The sequence below is a fragment of the Magallana gigas genome, chromosome 5 (genome assembly GCF_963853765.1).
Source record: "Magallana gigas chromosome 5, xbMagGiga1.1, whole genome shotgun sequence".
NCBI classification, from domain to species: domain Eukaryota; kingdom Metazoa; phylum Mollusca; class Bivalvia; order Ostreida; family Ostreidae; genus Magallana; species Magallana gigas.
In genome coordinates, this window is record NC_088857.1 from 38,887,858 (window position 1) to 38,911,832 (window position 23,975).

Sequence of the window (23,975 nt, forward strand, 5' to 3'; positions counted from 1 at the left end):
AAAAAATAACATTTGACGCGGGAGATACAACACAACACTGCGCAATCAGAGTTCAGACGGATGAATGGATTTAGAGGTTCTCCAAGACGTGATTTGTATTGAATCCACAAATGCTTGAACCATGTGTGAAAAATATATATAATGTATTCAATGAGACAATGTGCTTAGCCTTCTGAAAATTTACTGGCCTACGGTAAATGTAAAATGTCAGGGTTATGACCGATCATATGCTACATGTCCAATTCAGTTACTACTGCCGGGCCCTATATTATATCTTTAACGACTTTGAATTCATGTATAAATTGTTCCATATATACGACATGTTTTATTTCTTTGAATTTTTTCAGAAACAAAAATTGTTTAATGTTGGATCAGTGATGATGAAAAATCATCACTAAGATGAGTCAAGGCCAATATTCTCAAGGTCGAGGTCAAAGTCAAGGTCGTGGACAGAGCCAGGGAAGAGGACGTGGGCAGTACCGGCCTTGGAGAGGAAGAGGATGGGGAAGAGGAAGATACTACAATCACTATGGCAACAGAGGTGGAAGAGGTATATGTAATTTGAATATATAAAGCTTTGCTTATTTGTTATATATACGTGATACTTAAATATTACTGTGTGAACAGATGTGTTTTTTATTGCTATTTAAGGTGGAATAACACATTTTCACAAAATGGCTGACCTCTGATCGAAACAACATTTTGTTTTATTAAAAGGATTTTATCAATGCTAACATGTAACTTACTGCATAGCCGAGTGGATAAAGTGTCAGGCTTGTGATCCGTACATCCCGAGTTCGAATCCCGCAGGGGCTTTTGTTGTTTCTTACAGAATAAAATTTTTTAAATATGGTATTCATTCTTATCCCCAATCTGCAAATTTTTCGCTTATTTGACATATGTACAGTTTATTTATTGTTATATCTTTCATAATCAAATAATTTACTGTTAAGTTAGGTGTGTTATTCAACCTTAATGCAATGCAAATGTGATCATGGCGTAAGTCAGTACATGAAGGTACAACATTCAACTTTAGTAAGGGAGTTATGGATTTTTTGGAGTTGGGGCAATATTTTAAGAAATTTAAGAAAACATGGCAATTATTTTCTCAGCATTACATGTATTTAGAAACTTTTGACTATCTAAAAATTAATCACGCTTTATGCATTAGGTATAATTGTAATCACTTCAAGTTCCTTGTATATATATACATGTACATTTTTTAGGACCTTCATTGTAATGAACATTTATCTGTCAGACAGACATTAATTGTCCTGAGCATAATTTCTCTTTTCTATGCCCTTTCTTCCTCATAAGTCATCAACAACAGAACGCCCTTTTACGGGTGTTTAGTGGTTTTATGTGTATGAGTAAAAGTCAAGGTCGTAGCAGACCATTATGAAAAATCATAGGCTGGACAATAGATCCCTGATGTTCATTAAAGTGTGGCCCGTTTAGTTCAATAATGATACTGAGTTTTAACTTGGAGAGCTAATAAACTACCGGTTTTCTGAAATGAGACAAAGATAAGAAATTAACACATTTTAAATGAAATCTGAAAGCATTTCACACACCACCACTGGAAAATATACCAACAGGACTTTATTATATGATCTGGTCATTTAATTTCAGGATCGTTTCAAGGAAGAGGCGGGGGTGGTGGAGGGGGTACAGGGCTTATGGCTGACCCCACCCCCTCCAGACCTTCACTGGTCCAGACCAAGATACAAATACAGTCTCCATACAAAGGATGGCAGTTATACTTTCCTGATGAAAGCAAGGGTCTTTTCATGAAAACCTTTACACTACTTCTCTTGAATAACTCACTGTAGATTCCTAATTAAACGTGAGGAAATAATATCCCCGTAAAACTGTGAGAAACACCCAACACAGATTTTTAAATCTCCTCATTATTTTTTGAGAATTGAAAATTATAAATAATGGGAGAAAAAATTCTGTAATTTTGTTTTTTACGGTTTTATACAAATTAAAACAGCGGGATCGCAGAATTAAGTGTCTTGCGTAATATAAGGAATTTACAGTATATGTACTATACATGTAATACAAACATTAGAGTTAGAAGCCTAATTTGATTGATTATAAATGTAATTTGTCATTTCTGATAAGTTAGTGATTTGTTTTAAAGTTAAGGGGAATGACTCTATCTTCAATGTAAGCATGAATTTGTTATAAGTATGTACACAGTCACTGTACTGTAACTGTATTACTGTACATTGAATTTAGTCTGTCCACAAGGATGCAAAACGAGACATAATAATATAAGCATTTTCTAACACCTTGAAGAACTTTGCAAACAGGCTTGATTTTTATGATAAAGCTTTCTAAAAAGCATTTGATGGATGAACATTTTCTTTCAATAATTGTAGTGTACAGTGAACAGTCACCTATTGTCCACAAAGTCCAGATGTTTGAGAAATACTTCACCAGTTGGTGTACAGCATATAAATGGGTAAGAACTTCATTGATCAGAACTACAACAATTCCCTCATCATTATGGTAGAGGTGTATTATTCACAAAAAAACCTCATGAAAGTGAAAAATTAATGTTTCACAATTTCTCCAAAAGTACTGATAAATAATTTATGTCCTTCATACATGTTATACATTTGTTAAATATTGTCTTTTTAGACAGACATAGAGGAAAAAAGTTTCATGGTGGTTGATTTCAAGGAGTTACTTTCAGATGATGGTACAGTTACATAAATGATAGACATTTGAGAAGAAATGCAGCTTTTTTCTAGTTAATTCTCGTGTACAAATAAGACAATTATGAATGAAATTTAAAAGATAGACAGGATTAAAATTTTGATATTTTAATTTTTGATATACATGTATGGTTGTATGTTGGTTGTAAAGGCTTCAACAAATATAAATGATTGTTTAAGAAATTGTGAAAATTGATATTTTTAACTTCTCTTAAATGAATGTTGCAGAGAAAAGAAATTAAATGTTGGTTGAAACAAATATTAATTCATTTTATTTATTGTAGGTATACAGAGAGGTATTCCTAGCATTCACTCAGACCTAAGAGATTCCCCAGAACAATTGATAGCTTGTATGGGTCTTGCTGTTCACCAGGTAAATTAGAATTTTAAAAAAAAACGCATCAGCTCGTGTTTTCCAATTTCTAGTCCTCTTCATCCCAATATTATGGACTCATTCAAATTAATTTGTGTCTCTTTTCCATAGAATATATAAAAATCAAAAGTTCATGGAGATATTACATGCATGTATTGAACTACATGATAGTCCATTTTCTAGAGTAAATCATTATTCAAGTATAATTATGTCAACCTTACTGTGAACATAAATTCAGGGGTAAGGAGTAACCATGGAATCACTGGTTGAAGGTTTTCACAAAATACAAGCTTTATATATTGGATTTTGTAATTTGTAGACAGTCATTTACATTCTTTTCTACAGAAAGAACTGTTATGGTAAGAATTCTGTATTATGAGCATATTCGTTAGTGACCTAAGCCATCACATAGATGTTTATCATATGCTTACCGATATTACAGATAATCACTCACCAGAAACAAACCTCCTCTGAACCCGGAGAGATGGAACAGAACAATTACAGCCTTCCCATGATTCATGTGCGACTTATCAATGCATGTCAGCCAATAGCTCTGAAGAATCTCAAGGCTAACTACTATGGTAAGAAATAGAAAGTCTTTTAGAAAATTCTCAAGAAAGGTAACTCTAGATTGTACACAACTACCATATTTTGTACCGTAATCACCATAAATGAAAATTCAAAAAATTGTTGTTATGTTTTGTGTGATTATGCATTCTGCATTGTAGGTAAATTTGTGTCTGTAAAGGGAACGGTGGTCAGAGTGAGCAACATCAAACCGTTGTGTACACACCTGGCTTTTGAGTGTGGCACCTGTGCTTACGTTCAGGTGAGTGTACCAATAAGAGTTTGAATGTGAAATCGACAACAGAAACTTAATCACAGTTTACCAGATTTATTGTTGTTTTGTTATAATCTTATTGCTTATAGTTCGTTGATCCAATAAATGATAAACTGCATGTATGCCTTGATCAGGCTGTCTTGATATAAAAGTAAATCAATGTTAAAAATTCTTCTTCTTTTTTTTTTATTAAGACTGTTACTCTTCCTGATGGGAAATATATCCTACCTACCAAGGTATGTAAGCATGTATTTCAAAAGCTAATTACCCAGGAGTTAAAACTGTTCATTCATTGGTGATAACTTTCATGCATATAAAATCTCTTTGTAATGGCAGTGTCCAGCACAGGGATGTAGAGGAAAAAGTTTTATCCCCCGCCGTAGCTCCCAGCTTACACAGACAATTGACTGGCAGACAATCAGAATCCAGGAAATCATGGGGGAGGGGATGAAGGAGTCGGGGAGGATCCCCCGCACCGTGGACTGTGAACTCGCTCAGGATCTAGGTAAACAAGCAATCTGAGAGTATTGCATAAGCAATACACGTCCCCTACCAGTTTGTAGAAATTTGTGAAAACAATGCACTGTTATGCAGAATGAATATCATTTCTTACCGTCTCAACAGACCAACCCGATAACGAACCCGATTGTAATAATACAAAAACCCCTGTCGATTAAATTTACAACACAATGCTTGACACTATTTTACAGAACTTATTTGTTTAATATTTTTGTTAGAAACAATAAAAGGAATGGTCCAAGTAATGCATGATATTATTTCTGACAACTACTTCCCTCGTTTATTTGATACACACCGAGTCCGATAACGAACCCGAACATTAAAAAATTGGAATATAAAAAATTAATTTTCTTGAAAGTATGTCAACCTGACACTACAAAAGTGTAAACTTGATCTGTAGTTTGACATTTCGAAGCTGTTCAGCAAATTTCATATTATTTCTCAAACGCATAAAGAAAAAAAGTGTGGAAAACTGAAGTAGGACAGACAGACGGACGGACGGACAGACGGACGCAGAGAAAAGCTATAGTCCCCTGCGGTGAAAACTGGTAGGGGACTAATAAGCTGTAACTCTAGCAAAACCGACTACTGTGAAATTTTTAAAATTTATTGGGGCTCAAATTTTGTGGATTTTGTTAGTACCCCTTTAGCCTTGAATTAACATCCTCAACAAATGACACGGTCTTTATTCATTGTATATTCAAGTAAATCACTAAATATCCCTATAAAATATAAACACTCCATGAAAATTGGCCTTATCAAATTTAAATGATGCCACAAAATTTGGAAAAAAAATGTATTTAATGTTGCTCACTAATAAATTGAACTTTTAATCAACACCGTAGCTTACAAGTAATGAATATCTTTGCTATAAATACACTTAAGATTATAATATAGAAGTCTAAGAGATTCAGAATTACTAAGTTATGATGCCTAATCAAAGTCTCTATATTGTACACCCTTTGTTTAGCATGGTTTAAAGGTTGAGATGATTTGTTTTTGGCAGTGGACAGCTGTGTTCCTGGGTATGTTGTGACTGTGTCTGGCGTGGTCAAGGTCAACAGTACTGATGAAGGTTAGTCTTTTTTTTTTCAAAATAGACGCAACAAAAGAAAATTTTTTACGCATGGATATTTAATACATAATACATGTATATCCTAAATCATTATTTTTCTCTATCAATATGATGGTTATTGTTTGCAAATTTCTAATTTTTTAATTAAAAAAACCCCTGGCAATCTAGTATGTCACTATGTGTTATGCTGGAGGTACATAGATTGATTTTCATCTAACTATTGGGTATTCCTAATTCAAAATAAAGAAATAAGATATACATGACTGTACATTCTCTTTGTATGTTAACATTTTGTATTGAACAGGTAGAGGAAGAAACAAGGATAAATGCATGTTTCTACTATACATACAAGCCAACTCTGTCAACAATGCAAAAGGCAACACAAAGGGGGATAACTGTGGATTAGCCTTAGATTTCTCCATGAAGGAGCTGTATGCTATTGAAGAAATTCAAAGTGAAGAAAATCTCTTCCGACTTCTTGTTGCGTAAATACAAATTTTACTTCAGCTGTTACTGTAAACCAATTTTTATTTGCAGCGACTTTATTTCGTGATCAACTGCCGATTGACTGGTTCGCTACGACTAATGTTCGTGACCAAGCCTTATCCAAACCTGTATTGTTATAAAAACTATAGACAAAGGATCGGTTCGCGGCGACAAATATTCGCGACGACAAGGCTCTCGCTAACCTCGCGAAAATTTCTCACTTGCGAAGAAAAGTTGGTTTACAGTATTTCTCTGTAGATAGACTAGATATGTAAATGGACAATGTACATGTATTTTGTTTAGATATCTGTTAGATTTACATGGAATGTTTAGGTGATTGTTGACTTTATACCTGTATATCTATGACATTACATATTTAATTCTGTTTGGTCAAAATCACCATTCCATCAAAAAATTATGCAAATAGTACTTCATGTTTATTATTGACAGGTCCATGTGTCCCTCAATTTACGGACATGAGGTACAGTACAATTTGTTTACCATAGGGAGTACATGTAAATTTATTCATGTAAATTTTGTACTTTTTTATCCAGATATAAAAAAATATACATGTATATTATACATTTTATAAACAATGACATGCATGTAAAAATATTTTGTAGTTGGTTAAGGCTGGTTTGATCCTTGGTTTATTTGGTGGCAGTCAGAAGTTCCTGAATGACAAGGTACATATAGCTCAAGAATATTCATATTACAACATTTAAAACCAGGTTCTAATTTACCTGTATTAATACATGTGAATATCCTACTTACACATTATATTTGCCTTAATTTGACAATTTATGGTATATTTTCTGTTACAGAATCGTATTCCTGTCAGAGGAGACCCACATATCCTTGTAGTGGGGGATCCAGGATTAGGGAAAAGTCAGGTGTGTTACTTGTTTACTGGAAATACGGATATGGAAATGATTGTAGCAAAAATTATGATGATTAAAGTTTTTCATATATTTCTGTCCAAAGTTCTCTACTTCTGCAAAGATTACCTTCTACAAAATTGTTACTATTGGTAGTAATGAAATTTGTTATTGACTCCTCCTCCAAAATAATGAAACATTTTTATAAACAATAATGAGAATATATATTGAATGTTAATGTATGCTTTTTTCATAAGATAAATACCAGTACATTCCTTATATGTCATCTGCATGTGCAAGCATGTGTTCAAGTTAAGTGCAGTTGTTGACTATTGTAGATGTTGCAGTCTGTGGCTAACATATCCCCTCGCAGTGTTTATGTTTGTGGTAATACAACCACAACCTCTGGGTTAACTGTAAGTTTTATATCTTGCATAAGTTAGAAATTTTAAACTTTTCATTCTCTATGTTATTAGAATGATTTGAAAAGCTTCTTATGTAACTGGAGTATCTGCATTTTAAATTTGAGCGTGGTTAGAGAAGTTACATATAGTCGGTGAAGCAACCTGAGTGTACCAAAAAATTGGAAGCTATCAGTTGGATTCTTTACATGAATAAGACTTACTATTGTGTGTAGAAATCAAGATTAAGTATGATGACTTAAAGATCAAAAACACTATTATTTAACATCAAGGAAATTGACATTTTTGATGAAAGTAACTTTGTAATGTTTGAAATTCATGTTATATGATTGTAATTTTTCCAGCCAATTTAAATACAGATTATTCAGATGAACTTGTTTGATTGAGAAACTAAATTCAAATCTTATTCACAGTCATAACTGTGTTAAGTCTTATGTTCCTATGTTTAATCATATGTTACTTTGTGCTTTAACTAGGTCACCTTGTCCAAGGATGGGGGCTCTGGAGACCATGCCCTGGAGGCCGGAGCGCTGGTGTTAGCTGACCAGGGCTGCTGCTGTATTGATGAGTTTGATAAGATGGGCAACCAGCATCAGGCTCTACTGGAAGCCATGGTAGGTAGAAGTGTAATGTAGAGTAGAAAGGGGAAATACCTTAGTAGGTAGGAGTGTAATGTGAGGAGTAGGAAGGGGAAAAACCATGGTAGGTAGAATGTAATGTTAGGAATAGGAAGGGGAAATACCATGGTAGATAAGAGCAGGGTTTGACACTAAGGCACGTCCGACCGACATTGTCTAGTAAACGATAGGTCTGGTCGGGTTAAATGTCTGTGTACTAGCCCGCCTGGTCGTGTGAAAAAAAAAAGTGTACACATACTTTTTCTCTAATATTCATATCAATAGAAGTAAAAGCACTTTTTCCTAACAGGCTTAAATTCTACAAACCGTAATTTAAGTACAACCCAAGGGCTAACCTAGAGAATGAAGTGGAGGAAATACTCTCTTTTTGATCGGTAACTTCGCCGGAATTTCCTCCGAACGAAAAGCCCAAGTCGCCCTGTACACAGAGTTCATATAATCGTGTAAATTAACCCTAAGGGCAATAAAATTTTAATTTTTTAATTCTAAAGACGTCTTCACAAACTCAGTTTATGCCTCTTGTGATTAATTAATCTAGTCTTTCTTATCTTTAGGGGTTATAAATATGGGTGATGCAACCACATGCTGTACAAAACAATGTTTATTACTTTAAGGCCAGTGTTGATATAACAGTGACTTTGTTGGTAACTTGTAATTAGCTAATAACACTGCCAAATTTATGCTAAAATAATCATAAACCCTTTGTTATAATATCTTTTTAAAAAATCTAAATCCTCAACACAATGGTTGGGTTGGACTAATGCCACCAAAATACACTAAAAAACAGAGACTTATTTTATTTGCCATTTTATTTAACACAATTACAAAACATTTGATCTATAAAATGTATGAATACATCAAATAATTTAAATTAAATAAACTTGATAATTTGTTTTCAATTTTTAGAATTTGTTTTATTTTTTAATTATAATGACTTGTTTCTTATCTAATTTAAATAAATAAAGTTTAAATCTGAGTGTGTATATCATCATTATTGTTATGCCATTGTCAAGTAATGAAAGTCTCCCCGATTTCTCAAACTTCTCCATGTTTCTCTGTTAAGGAGAAGTAAAGTCTCCCTAAAGTTTTGTTGGTCCCTCGTCAACCATTGAATACTTGTATCATTATTAGTACAGTTTGAATAAAATTAAATCTTAAATAGTGTTTGAATGATTCATTATTGGTAAAGATAAACCAATACAATTAAACAGAAACAGGTATTAAATATTTTATGTTTGTCATTTATAACTTTTAGTTTATTTTTTGTCAAAATTGGTCAGGGCTAGTAGTAAAAGAGTCAGGGCTAGTGAAAAATTGCTGAGGTAGCCCGACTGGTCTAGTTATTAAAAAACTTAATGTCAAACCCTGTAAGAGTGTAATGTGAGGAGTAGGAAGGGGAAATACCATGGTAGATAGGAGTGTAATATAAGGAGTAGGAAGGAGAAATACCATGGTAGGTAGGAGTGTAATGTGAGGAGTGGGAAGAAGGATTACCTTGGTAAGTAGGAGTGTATTGTGAGGAGTAGGAAGAGGGAGTACCTTGGTAGGAGTGTAATGTGAGGAGTAGGAAGATGGAACACCATGGTAGATAGGAGTGTAATGTGAGGAGTAGAAAGGGGAAATACCATGGTAGATAGGAGTGTAATGTGAGGAGTAGGAAGATGGAATACCATGGTAGATAGGAGTGTAATGTGAGGAGTAGGAAGATGGAATACCATGGTAGATACAGGGTTGTCTCTAAAAATTGAAGAAGAAGGGAGAAATAAAAAAGTAGAAGGGGATCTGAAGGTCTAGCTTATAGCTAGATTGTGTTTGAAATGCAATAATAGCCAGGTAATTATGTCACTTTAGGCGGGGAAATTCCCCGCCTCCCGGGTCTTAGAGACAACCCTGTAGATAGGAGTGTAATGTGAGGAGTAGGAAGGGGAAATACCATGGTAGGTAGAAGTGTAATGTTAGGAGAAGGAAGGGGAAATACCATGGTAGGTATGAGTGTAATGTGAGGAGTAGGAAGAGAAAATACCATGGTAGGTAGGAGTTTAATGTTATACTATGGTAGGTACTATAAATTTCATATTGTGAGGAGTAGAAAGGAAAGATAAATGAGGATTACAACTTATTACGTGGCAGATTTGATGCATACTATACAGATACTTCTGAGGCACTTTATAACCACTAAACATACCTAATTCGTTATGGTCAATAACTTTGGTGGTGAACAATCCTGATTTTGTGATAAGTGTTTGACTGGATGCTAACTTGTTCATTGGTTCATACTTTAGAAGATAAATGTACCAATGTACAATATTCCATGCTCCTACTTTGGTGTCAATTTCTTATGTTAGTATCTTAAACATGGATAACTTTTTCCTAATAGTTCTTTTACAACATGTAAAATGTACATTCTCCAAATTTGTTTAAAATTCCTAAACAAAAATATACAAAACTATATCTTGAATACTGTGATAATTTTCCATGCATATTTAATGAAACTGAACAATATCTATCTAACTATTAAAGGAACAGCAAAGTATAAGTATTGCGAAAGCAGGGATTGTTTGCAGGTAAGTAAAATCCAACAGTACTTTAAGAACAAAAAAAAATCTTTTGAGTTGTATGTGTAAATCTAAGAAGATAAATGTACTTTATTTATGTGAGGCATGAGAACAAACCTCTATCCTTTCCATTGCAGTTTGCCAGCTAGAACCTCCATTATAGCAGCAGCAAATCCAGTGGGAGGACATTACTCCAAAAGTAAAACGGTCTCAGAAAATCTCAAGTATGTGCTCCTTTGGTTAAATGTGTTTAAATGATAAAAAATTTCTGCTGTTTAATGCTATCATTCAAACTGATGTTTGATATCAACAGAATGGGAAGTGCTCTCCTGTCCAGATTCGATCTTGTTTTCATTCTTCTCGACAAACCAGATGAGGTAAGAGATTTCAAGAAACTTTGTGTTATTATAATGATACATGAAGGTTCAAAAAGTTTGTTTTAAAAATGCATTTACTGTAATCAATTTTATATCATTTAAAATTCACAAAGTATGGAAATTGCAGGAAATGGTGGTGCATGCAAAATACACAAAAGAAGATTAGTTTATCTAAATGAAGAATTATTTGCCTGCAAATACCAGGTAATATGAATGTAACAATTATATTTTTCTCTCTTTTATAGGAAATTGACAGTATGTTGTCTGATCATGTGATGGCTCTGCATTCTGGGAAAAATAAGTATGTATAAATAAAATGAATATTTGTCTCTATGTGTTTCAAGTAATTTAATTTATGTAAACAATCATGTACATGCACTAATATACATGTATGTAACCATACCGAGAATACTTCATCTTTTAGGTCAATGGCAGCTGTTACAGTGAGAAGGCAAAATCCTGTAAGTTTTTCAACTTTTTGTGAAGTTATTATCAGAATTTTTACTGGTAACTGTATGGAAATGTAGTTTTTTGTTTATTTTGAGGAGTTTTAGAATTTTGTTTTTTTATCACTTTTTATATCCTTCACAGAACACCAGTGCTAACAGTTCTATCCTTTTGTGTGAGGCAGACAAACCTCTGTCTGAGCGACTTAAGATTTCTCCAGGAGAGCAGGTGGACTATATCCCAGCCCAGCTGCTGAGAAAGGTCAAGAACTTGTACACGTCATATATATTGAATCATATTTTATATATACATGTACTAATAAGTTAGTGTTCAATTTATTTGAAACAGCATTTTCAATTGAATTACATGTAGAATGAAATTTCTATTTATTTTATGAGAGCTTCCAAGTAAAAGTACAAAGTTTCATCGTAAATTTCATTTACATACATACATGTACATGTATGCAACATGTACACAATTTACAGTTTACATGTATGCTTGACTTATTTGAATGTAATTTTAAAATATAGTATGTTGGATATGCAAGAAAATATGTGCATCCCAAAATTGGACCTGATGCTGCAAAAGTCCTACAGGTAAATAATATAATAATAGTTTTTCAAAGGCCTGTACTTGAGTGTCTCTGTAATATTGGATGTTTATAAAACTTGTAAGGCATTAAAACTTCTTTTTTTGTGAATTATTTATTTAGTTTTAAATAGTATAAGAACTTTCAGCATCAAAATAAACTAATTTCTATTGGGTAATTGAAAGTAAAGTGTTGGGTCTAAGTACAGGTACACAATGCATGTGCACTGTACAATGATCGAGATCTTGGTACGTTCACTATTTACAATCCTTTCTTTAGGACTTTTACATCACCCTACGTAAGCAGCATCAGGGTATGGATAGCACTCCAATCACCACACGACAGCTGGAGTCCCTGATCCGACTGACGGAGTCCCGAGCCAGACTGGAACTCCGCGAGGTCGCCACCAAGGAAGATGCCGAGGAAGTGATAGAGATCATGAAGTACAGGTTAGTGGGTGTACAGGCACCGTACCTACAGAACACTGTCATGCTCTCACCTTTAAACCACTCTTGTCATTTAAATTGTTCTCTGAGCCATATAAGGCTGGTGCCTGTCTCCGGTTTATGAAGTGCTACACACACGGGAGTAATCGACTCCCTCTGGATTGGACACCACTCCAATGCAGGTTAACATCTAGTGTAAGCCAGTAGACGGATCGCAGCGAGGTGAACTGAGACAATGTAGATAAAGTGCATTGTCTAAGGACACAACACACAATATCAAGTGACCACTGCATAGCTTGAACCTGCAACCTTCCGGTTTCTGGCCTTGGCCTTCACCTACATGTATGACCACTGATCAAAGTGCTTCACAAACCATTCTTGTACATGTATATTCAGCTGTATTAGCCAATGATTGTAAAGTTACTGTACTGTAGCTAAACCTTTTAATCATTCTTTTACTAGTTTAGCACATTTTATTTTAGTACATGTACATGGTTGCATACATGTGGGCACTGTAATTACACACTACTACCATTCACTCACCTCTAAATCATTCTCTTGTACATGACTGTACTCAATAATTTACATACACTATTACAATGTTCTTCATGTTTCTATAGAAACTGTTCATGTGCATTTTCAGTATGATTGACACATACTCGGACCAGTTTGGTAGTCTTGATTTCTTGAGATCCCAACATGGGTCAGGGATGAGTGGACGCTCTAAGGCAAGTCTTTAGTTTAGGTTGAATTTGTTAATTCCTTTAAGCTCCAGTTAGCACACTTTAGGGACTTTCTTTGTGAAACATTTACATATGCTTACCAACTGTTACAAATGTATTAAATTACATATACCAGTTATAATCAAAATACAATAATTTTTTATTAAATAGCCCAAGAAGTTCGTGGGAGCTTTACAGAAGGTGTCGGAAAGGACCTACAACTCAATCTTCACCATTCAACAGATGAGACAGATTGCACAGGTATACAATTACATGTACAGACAGTCTCAGAAAATGTTTAAGGGGGGAGGGAAATTAATGTAATAGTTAGTGCTTTATACATCCCTTGTCTTTTGACTACCGTACTTGTGTTTTTCTTTAATTCATAATTGCATTTCATTGAGTTTCATTATGTATAAAATGGATTTTCCAATTTCAGGAAATTGGTTTACAAGTAGGAGATTTTGAAGGTTTTGTCTCTTCCTTGAACAATCAGGGATTTCTTCTGAAGAAAGGTCCCAAAGTGTATCAATTACAGACTACGGACTACTAAGTGCAATGATCTGACTAGCTAATACATAGCGTGATTACTTGATGATGCAGACCACAAAAATGTCTTGTCATTTGAACAATTGTACATGGTACGTGTAATTCAGAATTTTGTCTTTGTAAATCAAAATACAGTATTTCTGTTAACATTGCTTCAATAAAATAATTACTGTGACCCATAACGGTACATGGGACAATAACTGTGCTTTTGATTACAATTCACAGGTACTAGTGTTTGTACATGGATCTGTTAATCATCTGTTATAAATAATGCATTTGTTTGTGCATATGACTGTGATATTCATTAAAATTTTAAAAAATGAACAAAACAACATATTCTGTTTTTATTGTATTAGCTTATACATGTTTCTGTTCTTCATCTCTGTTCAAACCTCTCCCTCTGAAAAATTCCAAAACGTAGAACATTAAGTGTACAGTGTATGTTATAGTTCTAATACAGAATTAATTATTGTTACGCAATGATTGAAAATACATGTACATGACAAAACATCGACTGCAGGTTCTGTTATGGACTCTTTTGCTAGCCTGAATCCCATAAACTAAGAATAGACTTAGTATAACTTTTGAAATAGTTTCAATGATGAAATGACATTTCCATTGGTGTTTTTTTTACTGCTTATTATTAAAAAAGTAATAATCTTGTATCATTTACAATTCATGTAAATAAAATATTCAAAAATGTAAATTTTGCTTAAAGTCTATTTTGAGTAGATTGTTTTGGAGCCATGTGTAAAAATCTGTATATATGATAAAAAATACACACCATAAAGACCTGTTGAAGCTGTTGAAGTGCTGCCTGGTATTTCTCCAGCAGACCCTCCATCTCTTTGCTGTGGACTTTGAATTTCTCAATGTACGTTTTACCTGCCTCTTTGGTCATGGTTTTGAAGTGATGGAACTTTAAGTAAAAGAAATGTTACAAAATTTAATTGCAATAAAAGAACTAGTACTATTAGGGTACATCTTAAAATATAAATATTTGTTAAAAACCTGTCAGATCTTGTGGTAATATCATAAAATTTGAACAGAAAAGTGCAACAGAAGTAGTAATAAAAACGAAGTTGCTTAAATTACCAAACGGCTGGGTATTATAAAACTAACGGAATATAAAAATAAAGATGAACATGTTTAATAACAGTATGATTACATGTATGTGTTTTCTATCATAACCTTACATCATTTCAATTGTAATAAGAGTATAATGAAAATCCATTGTGGTGTCACCACAAAATATTACAAAAAAATAATTAAGAGGGTGATCTCCTCCTTATAATGAGAAAAGATGTGATAAATGCATTAATTAATGGTACACACCTCTTTTTTTTGTAATAAGCTTAAGGCAGTACCCTCCTTGCCAGCACGGGCGGTCCTTCCCACCCTGTGAATGTAAGTCTTGATGTAGGGGGGTGGGTCGTACGATATGACATATTGTACATCATCTATGTCCATACCTCGGGCCATTGCATCAGAGCAAATCAGGCTGTCAGATCAATAAATACAAGTACAGATTAAACATATTCACAAGTTGAACACCTGATAGTAACCTTTTTCTGAAATTTATATGTAAAAGCAAAACACTTCATGAATCTTCATTAATTGAAAAAACATTTGTACATTGACCATATCAATGTTTTTCTTCGTAACTTTTAATTGCTGACCACTTACATATCAATACTTCCGTTTTGAAATTTCTTTAAGACTTTACTTCTCCGTGAAGCTTGTAGTTTGGCAGTGATTTCTGCTACATTGATACCACCAAACAGTCGGATCAAGTGGTACAACCTGGAATACATGATCTTATATCCATCAGACTTCAAGGGAGATAACTTAATTAACGTAATAAATTTTGACGATTAGATATGCAATATTGAGAGATGAAGACATTTTTCTATCATGTATGCATTGCCAATTTTATCGGAAATGTTCGCAGAGAATATAACAGTCTCAGAATTAAGATGTTGTTCACAGAAAGATATTTTATGTAAAGGCCCAGGAACATGTGATTGTTATACTTGCCTGTGTGTGGACTCTACGCTGTTGGTAAAACAGAGAACATGGCGGTACTGGAGGTTGTGTAAGAAGTGAAGGATGACCAGTGGCTTCTCAAACGCCTCCACCTCCACTGTGTACTCCTATCAATCAAATTATTACAAATAGTGTAGCTAAATCCGTTATGGAATTAGGGTTCATGTACATGATCTTAGACTAAAATATTCACAGTGGTAATACTAGTACAAAATGCTGAATATAATTTGATGGAGTGTTAACATTATATCAAGTTGTGTTCCACTTGAATGCAAGATGTTTTTGTATAACAAGTACATGTACTAGTAATCTTGGCTTCAAAATTGCACCAATAGGTATATGTATATTTAACATATCAAGATGCATGTTCCACTTTTTAAAAACTAACATAAAATGTGAATGATTGTACTCATCATCAATAAATATAATTGTTATGCAGATTTTATTTCATATAAAAGTTTACATGCAGGTTTCTTGTTTTTTTTATACTTGTAAGTTCAAACACTCAGAATGTGTGACTTTAGATTTACATTATTAAATACATGCAAAATGTATGACATGAATCTACAAGGTTTTCATATTAAAACTTGGTGTTTGTAGAAAAATTTGCCTTTGTATTCCTACCTTTAACCCAAGCGGAGTAGTGTATTTGCCCACAAACTGACCCTTGACCTCTCCCCCTGGGCCACTCAGCCTGTCAGTGACCTGGTCGTCTTTATTCCCCTCGCCTTCTGATTCCAGGGGTCGGGGGAGAGAGCCGCCATCTACCACAGAAGTGAAGAGTTTGGGTTGGAACAGATTGAGCTGTTGTAACTTCTCTGGATTTTGCGACAGTGTGGCAGAAAATAACAGCTTCTGGAGCTTAAATAGAATCCATACATTATTTTAACGGTACATGTATATTCCGTTTATATTTCCATTACATAGCATTTTAGTTACTAGCATTTTAGTTGCTACAATTTTTATTCTTGGTTAAGAAAATTATACTTGCTAAGATGATACTAATTGACAACTTCATGTACTTACAGGCATGTGATGCTTGCAAGAGCTGAAAATAGGAAAGGCAATGTACATGTAGTAAGTAAAATGTATATGTACAATAGAACCATTTTCATGCAAAAGTACATTGTACTGTTTGATGGAAGAAGCATTAAACACATACAGGTATATTGTTTATCCCCAAGATTTTTAAATTTCGCTACATCTACATGTACATGCATATGAAACACATGTACTTTATGAGCGAGTCAGAAACAATTTAATTACTGTCAATTCTTTCATTTTTGTAGGTTGTTTCCTCTGTATCATGAAAAAAAAGATTATTTTTACTTTATTCCATGGTAACAATGTGTTTTCTATTTTTCATGGGAGAAAAGACTTTACAGGTGCAGACACACCACTAAATTAACAGAAATAAATCTTACACAAAAACATGTATTGATGATTTTAAAGTGTACAATGAGAGAGAGTCTTACTTGTAGACATTGAGGGAGCTGGGAGCTGTCCTGCCCCCAGAAAACACAGCATTCTCTACATGGCTCAGCCAGTCCTGCTTCACATGTTCCATGATCCGGTCTGCTTCATCTATCACCTGTCAACAGATAAACCCCTACAGTAAGTGCTGTACAATCATTTATAGTATATTGTCCACAATTAAACCGTAAAATAAATAGTTGTTGTCCCTAGGATTAAAGTTTAAAATATAAATTGCCCATAATGCATGAGCAGCATTATAACCCCAGCAACGTCCACAATAGACTTTATTCCACTTAAAAAATGCTCTTCATTATATATTCACCAAATTCCACAGATACTGCTGAAAGTTATTTTCATCAATTATTTAAAATTTTCATTTTATCTGTCATTTATCATGTAAAGATGAGTGATGTCCCATCCCACTTCTGCCCACTCACCAGAAAGCGTAGATCTGTGAGGCTGAATCCTGGAGTCTTGTTGATGTGATCAACTAGTCGCCCGGGGGTAGCTACCACAATGTCCACTTTACTCTCCAACCCACCAACCCTGTTAAAAACATACAAATTGTGTAATTGGTTCATGTATGAACTTAAAGTTTCACTACAAAATTAAAATGCCATGTCAAAGCTGGGCTGCATTTTACTCAACCTAAAATGACCAAATTCCTCTTTTTTCCATTTTTTTTTAAAAATCAGCAATTCGTAATAGTTTTAACTGAGAATGAAATATATTTCTAAGATTGAAATAGTCTGGATAAAAAATTGATTTGAATACATTTTGCGCATTTAGAGACATTTCATCAGTCTGCAAAGATCTACAATCATTTACGTACAGTGAAGTAAAGGATTAGTTAAATGCAGACCTGGATAGGTAACTTCTGCGACTTGTAGCATGAGTTAGCAGAGAGTAACTTCTAGCTGTCAGAGGGGCTGATAATTCAGTGCTTACCTTTGTCTAACCAGGGCATGCTGCTCTACACTGAACTGTTTCTGACCCACAATCATTCCCACCTGTAATAGAAAACCATATCCACTTGCACACCAAGTACTCAGATTCATGAGACAAACACCATAATTATAACATACTGAGACACCACAAACCTTCATGCATTTTAAAAGACATGTGGAGAGATCTATATGTATATTGTACTGACCTTTAGGTTTGTTCCCTTGGTGTACTGTAGGAACACCTTGAACACCTGAACAGCCAGGTCCCTGACAGGTAAGACCACCATGGCTCGAATTCTACACAAAACACGGCTCTTCAAAGCCTGAAAGATTGTAATGAAATGCCTACATGGAATTGATATAAAAAAAGAGGGTGTTCTAGAATTGCCCCACTTTTGTCTCAAGATAAAAGCCAAGCCCAATGGGCAGGTTTATTATTCGTCAATAGGTGAAATACTTAGCCTATTCAGGAAGCAAACAAGTCCAAAGAGGGACTTAATTAATTTATTAATAGGTGGTATATTGTGCCTATAGAGGAAGCGTAGTTTCATACCTGTATGATAGGTAACACAAATGCTAGAGTTTTGCCGCTGCCTGTTGGAGCTGATACACAGATGTCTGGTGGTCTAAATCCAGCCCGCCCCAAAACAAAGCCATACCTCACTGTGTCTAGTATTTCTGGAATCACTTGCATCTGAACTGCAAAGATAGTTTGTTGTTACGTTTCTGAATACTAACAAGTATCACATGTTTTAGAGGTATGTCATGACTGTATACCTAATATATATCGTGATTATAAAAATATTGGCTATGTTAACTTATAGTTTTTGTGAATTATCACAGTAGAGGAGTGGTTCAGATTGGTGTAGAGACTCCAAATAAACTCCTGCGTCCATTTTTGTACAAACAAGTTTTACTATACTTATTTCTAAGATATTATGTATTGTATTTTTATGGGTTTTGCGATGTTAAAGGTTACCACAGTAAAAACATCAATTGATATTTTGGACACAATTTTCTTTAAATGTTCATAATTAAGTTAAAAGATCTTGTTAGATATTTCAAAAATGGCTTTGGAGAACAATTTGTAAGGACATTTCAATATTTTTAGCAATAAAAAAAATAAATATATACCTGGAAAGAAGTAGTCAATCTTATTTTCCTTGAGGTTTAAATGGATGTCTGGGTCAAGGCCTTTGAATTCAGATACTAAAGTTGTTTTCTGCTTCAGATCCGAGGCTATCACATTTGGACTGGAAAGCCAATCAGGTAATACACGGGATACCTTCAGCAATATGATTAAGATAACATGTCATAGACTGTATTTTTCTATTGTATGATTTCTGTGATGAAACATTATAATATAATATGCACCAAAAAAAGAGTTGTAATAGTTCACTGTTCAAAAATATTTAAAAAAAATAAAACATCTTCAATTAAGACATATTTCATATCCATTGTGATCAAAAGAAAGCTCAGAAGAGTGGGCTCTCAAATAGAGTGGCAATAATTTGTGTTGTTAAAGGGAAAGAAAAATTCAGCATTGTGCTCTCTATGTTGATCAAGCCTCAAAACATACCCTCTCTGTCTGCTTTGACTTGTAATCCCCCAGCACTGTAAAGCCTCCATATTCATGAGCACCCTCTTGGGTGTCACCCATAACTTCAGTTTCATCAGCCTTTTGACCATTATCACCAAGTTCTAAGTCTTCAATTTCTTGTTCTTCTTCATCTCCACTTGTCACACTTTTTGCTTTTCCTCTGAATTTTAACTCCTTGGTTGTGGTGTCAGCATTAGAACCAAGTTTACTGCTTTCACTACCCTGGGCTATTGCCTGCAAACTATTATTATTCTCACAGCTTGTTTTTTCTTCCTTATCAAATTTTCCTTTCCTTTTCTTCTTTGGAATAACTTCATTGTCACTGTCAGCATAACCGGTTTCATCACACTCTTTCAGCTTAGACTTTTTACCAATTTTTATCTTCTCTCCAGATTTTGGTGTTAGGTCATTTTTAACTTGATCTTTTTCTGATGACAGCTTCTTCTTAGAGTTATCCTGGGGTGTATTCCAAGTTCCAATACCTCTTCGTTTTCTCCTTGCCTCAGCATTTGCTTGAAGTTTCTTCAAAATGGCATCTGCTTTGTTTGATTGTTCTTCTGTATTATCATCACCCAAATACCTTAAAGGACACAACCATAATAAAAAATTTTGAAGTAAGAAATAAGATGATTTGAAGTGTAATTAATGTGACATGTTGTTTATTTAATAAATACAATTTCCCAAAGTAACATTAACCTGCCAGAATTTTCTCTGTACTTATTTGACAATTTATTGATGTATAGCTATGTTTACATAATTTTTTATCATTGATAAATTAGAGGAAGAGTCAAATGTACTATTTTAAGGAAGAGTTACCTTGTTATTGCAAATAATGCCATTTTGTTGACAAATTAACGTTAAAACGAGTTGGAAAACACCTCAAACACCCGGTCATACTAAAACACGCCTGCCGACGCCTGCCGGGGAAAACACGCCTGCCGAGAGAAAACCGCACGCCTGCCGTTTACCTGATGGATTATTTTAATATTTTCTTTGATATTTTATTTAACTTAACTAAATTAAGTATCATAATAACAAAAAGTTGACTTTATATTGATTATTTAGCACAAAATTAGCAAAAATGTTCAATGTTGGTAAAGATAGATAACTCTTACGTAGAATTCATACGCCTGCCGAGGAAATCTAGACGCCTGCCGTTAATTTGATGGATTATTTTACTTTTTTCTTTGATATTTTATTTCTTTTAACTAAATAGATGATAATAGAAATCAAAAGTTGATTTTATATTAATCAATTAACACAAAATAAGTAAAAATCGGGTAGGCTGATAGCTCTTACGAAGAAATCATACGCCTGCCAAGAAAATGTATACGCCTGCCGTTTAGTTGATGGATTATTTTAATTATTTCTTTGATATTTTAGTTTACTTGGCTTAATAAACGATAACAGAAATAAAAAGTTGACTTTAAATTCGTTAATTAACACAAAATTAGTAAAAATCGGTAAAATAGATAACTCTTACGCAGAATGCATACGCCTGCCGAGAAAATCTATACGCCTGCCGTTTATCTGATATATGATTTTTTTTTTCTTGGATATTTTATGTTTCCTAACTAAATACATGATCAAAGAAATAAAAGGTTATTTTGCATTCGCTGTTTAATGAAAATATTATTAAAAATGTTCAAAGTCTGTAAAGAAGACAAAGAGTTCTTACCCTGCTTACGCCTGCCGAGACACTGAGTTGTAATAAGCCTGCTGATTTAATCATTTATCCATGTCTTTTTTTTTTATTTCTTGAAAAACTTCAGCTTTTTACATAGTTATAGTTTATTAGTGTTTTCATAACCTTATTTTTTGTTGCAATTAATTAAAGATATATTACAAACTCGAATCAGGGACATAGATGTACTGTTAATTACATGTATATACATGTACATGACTTTTGTATGTCTCTGCTCGAATTTTAAGATTAAAGTTTTCGAAGAACCCTTAAAATATGCATGTATTTTACGTATAATCAAAATATTTTATGTTATATATTCATACGATCTAGCCTAAAAGTGGTGTCTGAAATAAGAAGGAAAGTATACTGATGTGAATATATATATATAATTAATGCACTGTTATACTAAGTTCAGAAATACGTATGGAGTCAAACTGTAAATACTGTGTTGGGTGAACATGTAAATACAAAATTCAAGACATGTAATGGAAATTAATATTTACACCAACTCAATCAATTCAAAAGATGCAATTCGATAATTTCATTTCTTTAGAGAAGTGGACTGGCATAACCTTTATCCGTGTATGAAGGCTATATAATGTATTTCTTAAACAAACAGGCTAGCGTACTTAAATTGTGTATGCATTCCAGATTTTATAAATATTTATGCTCCTAAATTATTAATTCTAGTAAATGTATATGGGGAAAAGTTAGACTTTTTTAGCAAAGTGCATTTACGTTTTCGTACACAATTAGTTCTGTACAATGTTTGTAACTGTTTACATCTTGAACAACTTTTTCATCTCAAGACTTTCACTGCCTAGTTCACCAAACTATATCTAAATCTCTAGATTCTGATTCTGTTTCGCTGCGTTTTTAAAATCAAATATTACACAGGACATTCATAAGCCTGTAGCAAAATTTTGCATTGCATGATATCAGTGTAGCGGATAATTATTCCATTCAAGGGAAAGAGGGGTATAGGGGGTATCAGTTTGAATATTTAAAAAAAAACCGGCTTGTTCTAACAAGAAAATCTAACAGACTCAATCATACCCCACTATAGACTTTTGAAATCCAATACACGCTTAACCTTCCAGTGATGACTTATTCTGTTCGTAGAAGAAATAAAGCAGACTTATAGAGCATGCAATTACCAAATCAAAGCAGAACTCTGTAGGTTGTTTCAATATTCAACACAATCAATATACCGGTATAATTATTGCAGCTACGTGTTCAGTATATGCTTTATTTTGAGGTTATCATTCAGTATTAAGTTCATTCAATTTTTCCAAGCTGATGAAAATGTGACCGGGTTAAAATTTTACGATTTATGGTCTCAGTTTTAAATGGAGAAAAAAAAGAACCCTGGTTTAATGATTAACGTTGTAAAGTGATTCAAATCGTGTCAATATTCTTGGTTATAAGCCTGGACTGTCTCGTAAGTGATAATGAATGATATTTTCCCCTACAAAATAAGTTTTGTTTTCTTTATATTTTATAAGCTTCACGAAGATATATAGTAACACAAATGTTTCAATGTTTACGGTTATGAATGGACTATACATGTTTTATGAAGAGGCGTAGGTCTGACCAATTAAAAACTGATGGCTTATTAATCAGAAATATTTTTTTATTAAGTGCTTGTACATGATATATACATATACATGTATAAGGATAAAATGGTATTATTCTTCAATTTCATTTCGATACATAAAATATACAAATATAAGAGTCAGAAACCATGATATGGCGACCTTGCTCTATCAATTGGAATAATTAAAGTGGACTGCAAGGTTTTAATAATACTTTTGGGTTAATAATTAGGTGTAAGTTCAAAGGCTATACATAGTATCTTAAGACATACTTAGGTAGATCGACTCGTTCATAACTATTTTTCTCAGTCACTTAAAACACATGAGAGAGAGAGAGAGAGAGAGAGAGAGAGAGAGAGAGAGAGAGAGAGAGAGAGAGAGAGAGAGAGAGAGAGAGGGGGGGGGGCTTGTGTACAAGGTGCGTGCTTCACGGTCGTCTTCCAATATACAGGTAGGTAAGGTCTATTGTTTCTTAAGAGACAAAAAACCGTTCAATTCACACAGAATACACAAGAAACTAACACGTGTATGTATACACGTGTATCAGTAGAGCAACGGTCACTAGTTATCTTTGGACATGTAGCCCCAACCCCGATTCGCCCAAAATATTATAGCAAAGAACATAATGAGTAAATTATTTTGTTATTATTACATGATTTGTAATATAATGAGATAAAAATACATTAATCTGTATGTGCATGTTCAGATTGTGGTCCCGTTTTTCTATTTACAAAACTGTGAGTGTAACCGTTTGAGGGATAGTGAAGTGAGTGATATTGTAAGCCGTATGGTATGATTATATACATTGAAGAATCAATAATTACGAATGCATGCATTATTCTTTTTTTTTTTTTTTTTTTTTTTTATCAATAAACATATCAACCTCCACGACGTACGATTAATTATAGTTAGTATGGTTGATTAATATAAAAATTGTCGGGAAGATATTTTACGTTCATTAAGTTCAAAGACAACCGATCT

General features: G+C 33.7%; 2 protein-coding genes across 2 annotated transcripts; one reads left to right on the plus strand and one right to left on the minus strand.

Annotated features, from left to right (window-relative positions):
* The first annotated feature begins 49 nt into the window (after window positions 1-49).
* LOC105322740 (DNA helicase MCM8) lies at window positions 50-13,758 on the plus strand. Its single transcript, XM_011421598.4, has 28 exons — window positions 50-193; window positions 348-550; window positions 1,633-1,776; window positions 2,388-2,470; window positions 2,650-2,710; window positions 3,011-3,099; window positions 3,542-3,680; window positions 3,828-3,928; window positions 4,135-4,176; window positions 4,277-4,445; window positions 5,466-5,534; window positions 5,839-6,019; window positions 6,471-6,501; window positions 6,644-6,706; window positions 6,845-6,913; window positions 7,237-7,314; window positions 7,797-7,934; window positions 10,479-10,522; window positions 10,651-10,737; window positions 10,827-10,890; window positions 11,136-11,191; window positions 11,315-11,351; window positions 11,482-11,598; window positions 11,868-11,933; window positions 12,206-12,375; window positions 13,016-13,100; window positions 13,266-13,355; window positions 13,534-13,758. The coding sequence occupies exons 2-28, from the start codon at window positions 400-402 to the stop codon at window positions 13,645-13,647; spliced, it is 2,538 nt and encodes an 845-aa protein (XP_011419900.3). The 5' UTR covers window positions 50-193; window positions 348-399; the 3' UTR covers window positions 13,648-13,758.
* A 214-nt stretch (window positions 13,759-13,972) lies between these two features.
* LOC105322739 (ATP-dependent RNA helicase DDX51) lies at window positions 13,973-20,609 on the minus strand. The gene is made up of 15 exons (XM_011421597.4): window positions 20,529-20,609; window positions 19,692-20,292; window positions 19,247-19,397; window positions 18,666-18,811; window positions 18,319-18,435; window positions 18,114-18,175; window positions 17,603-17,711; window positions 17,165-17,280; window positions 16,716-16,737; window positions 16,314-16,550; window positions 15,681-15,796; window positions 15,330-15,446; window positions 14,979-15,144; window positions 14,428-14,562; window positions 13,973-14,043 (listed from the first exon to the last, which is right to left on the minus strand). The coding sequence occupies exons 1-15, from the start codon at window positions 20,549-20,551 to the stop codon at window positions 14,020-14,022; spliced, it is 2,142 nt and encodes a 713-aa protein (XP_011419899.3). The 5' UTR covers window positions 20,552-20,609; the 3' UTR covers window positions 13,973-14,019.
* Between the last annotated feature and the right edge of the window lie 3,366 nt (window positions 20,610-23,975).

Coding starts and splice junctions, on each gene's coding strand:
- LOC105322740 (XM_011421598.4), top strand. CDS start 400: ATGAGTCAAGGCCAATATTCTCAAGGTCGAGGTCAAAGTCAAGGTCGT. Junction 4,446..5,465: donor TGAACTCGCTCAGGATCTAG/GTAAACAAGCAA, acceptor TGTTTTTGGCAG/TGGACAGCTGTGTTCCTGGG. Junction 6,914..7,236: donor CAGGATTAGGGAAAAGTCAG/GTGTGTTACTTG, acceptor TGACTATTGTAG/ATGTTGCAGTCTGTGGCTAA.
- LOC105322739 (XM_011421597.4), bottom strand. CDS start 20,551: ATGGCATTATTTGCAATAACAAG. Junction 20,293..20,528: donor GCATTATTTGCAATAACAAG/GTAACTCTTCCT, acceptor GTGTCCTTTAAG/GTATTTGGGTGATGATAATA. Junction 18,436..18,665: donor TTGTGTTACCTATCATACAG/GTATGAAACTAC, acceptor ACAATCTTTCAG/GCTTTGAAGAGCCGTGTTTT.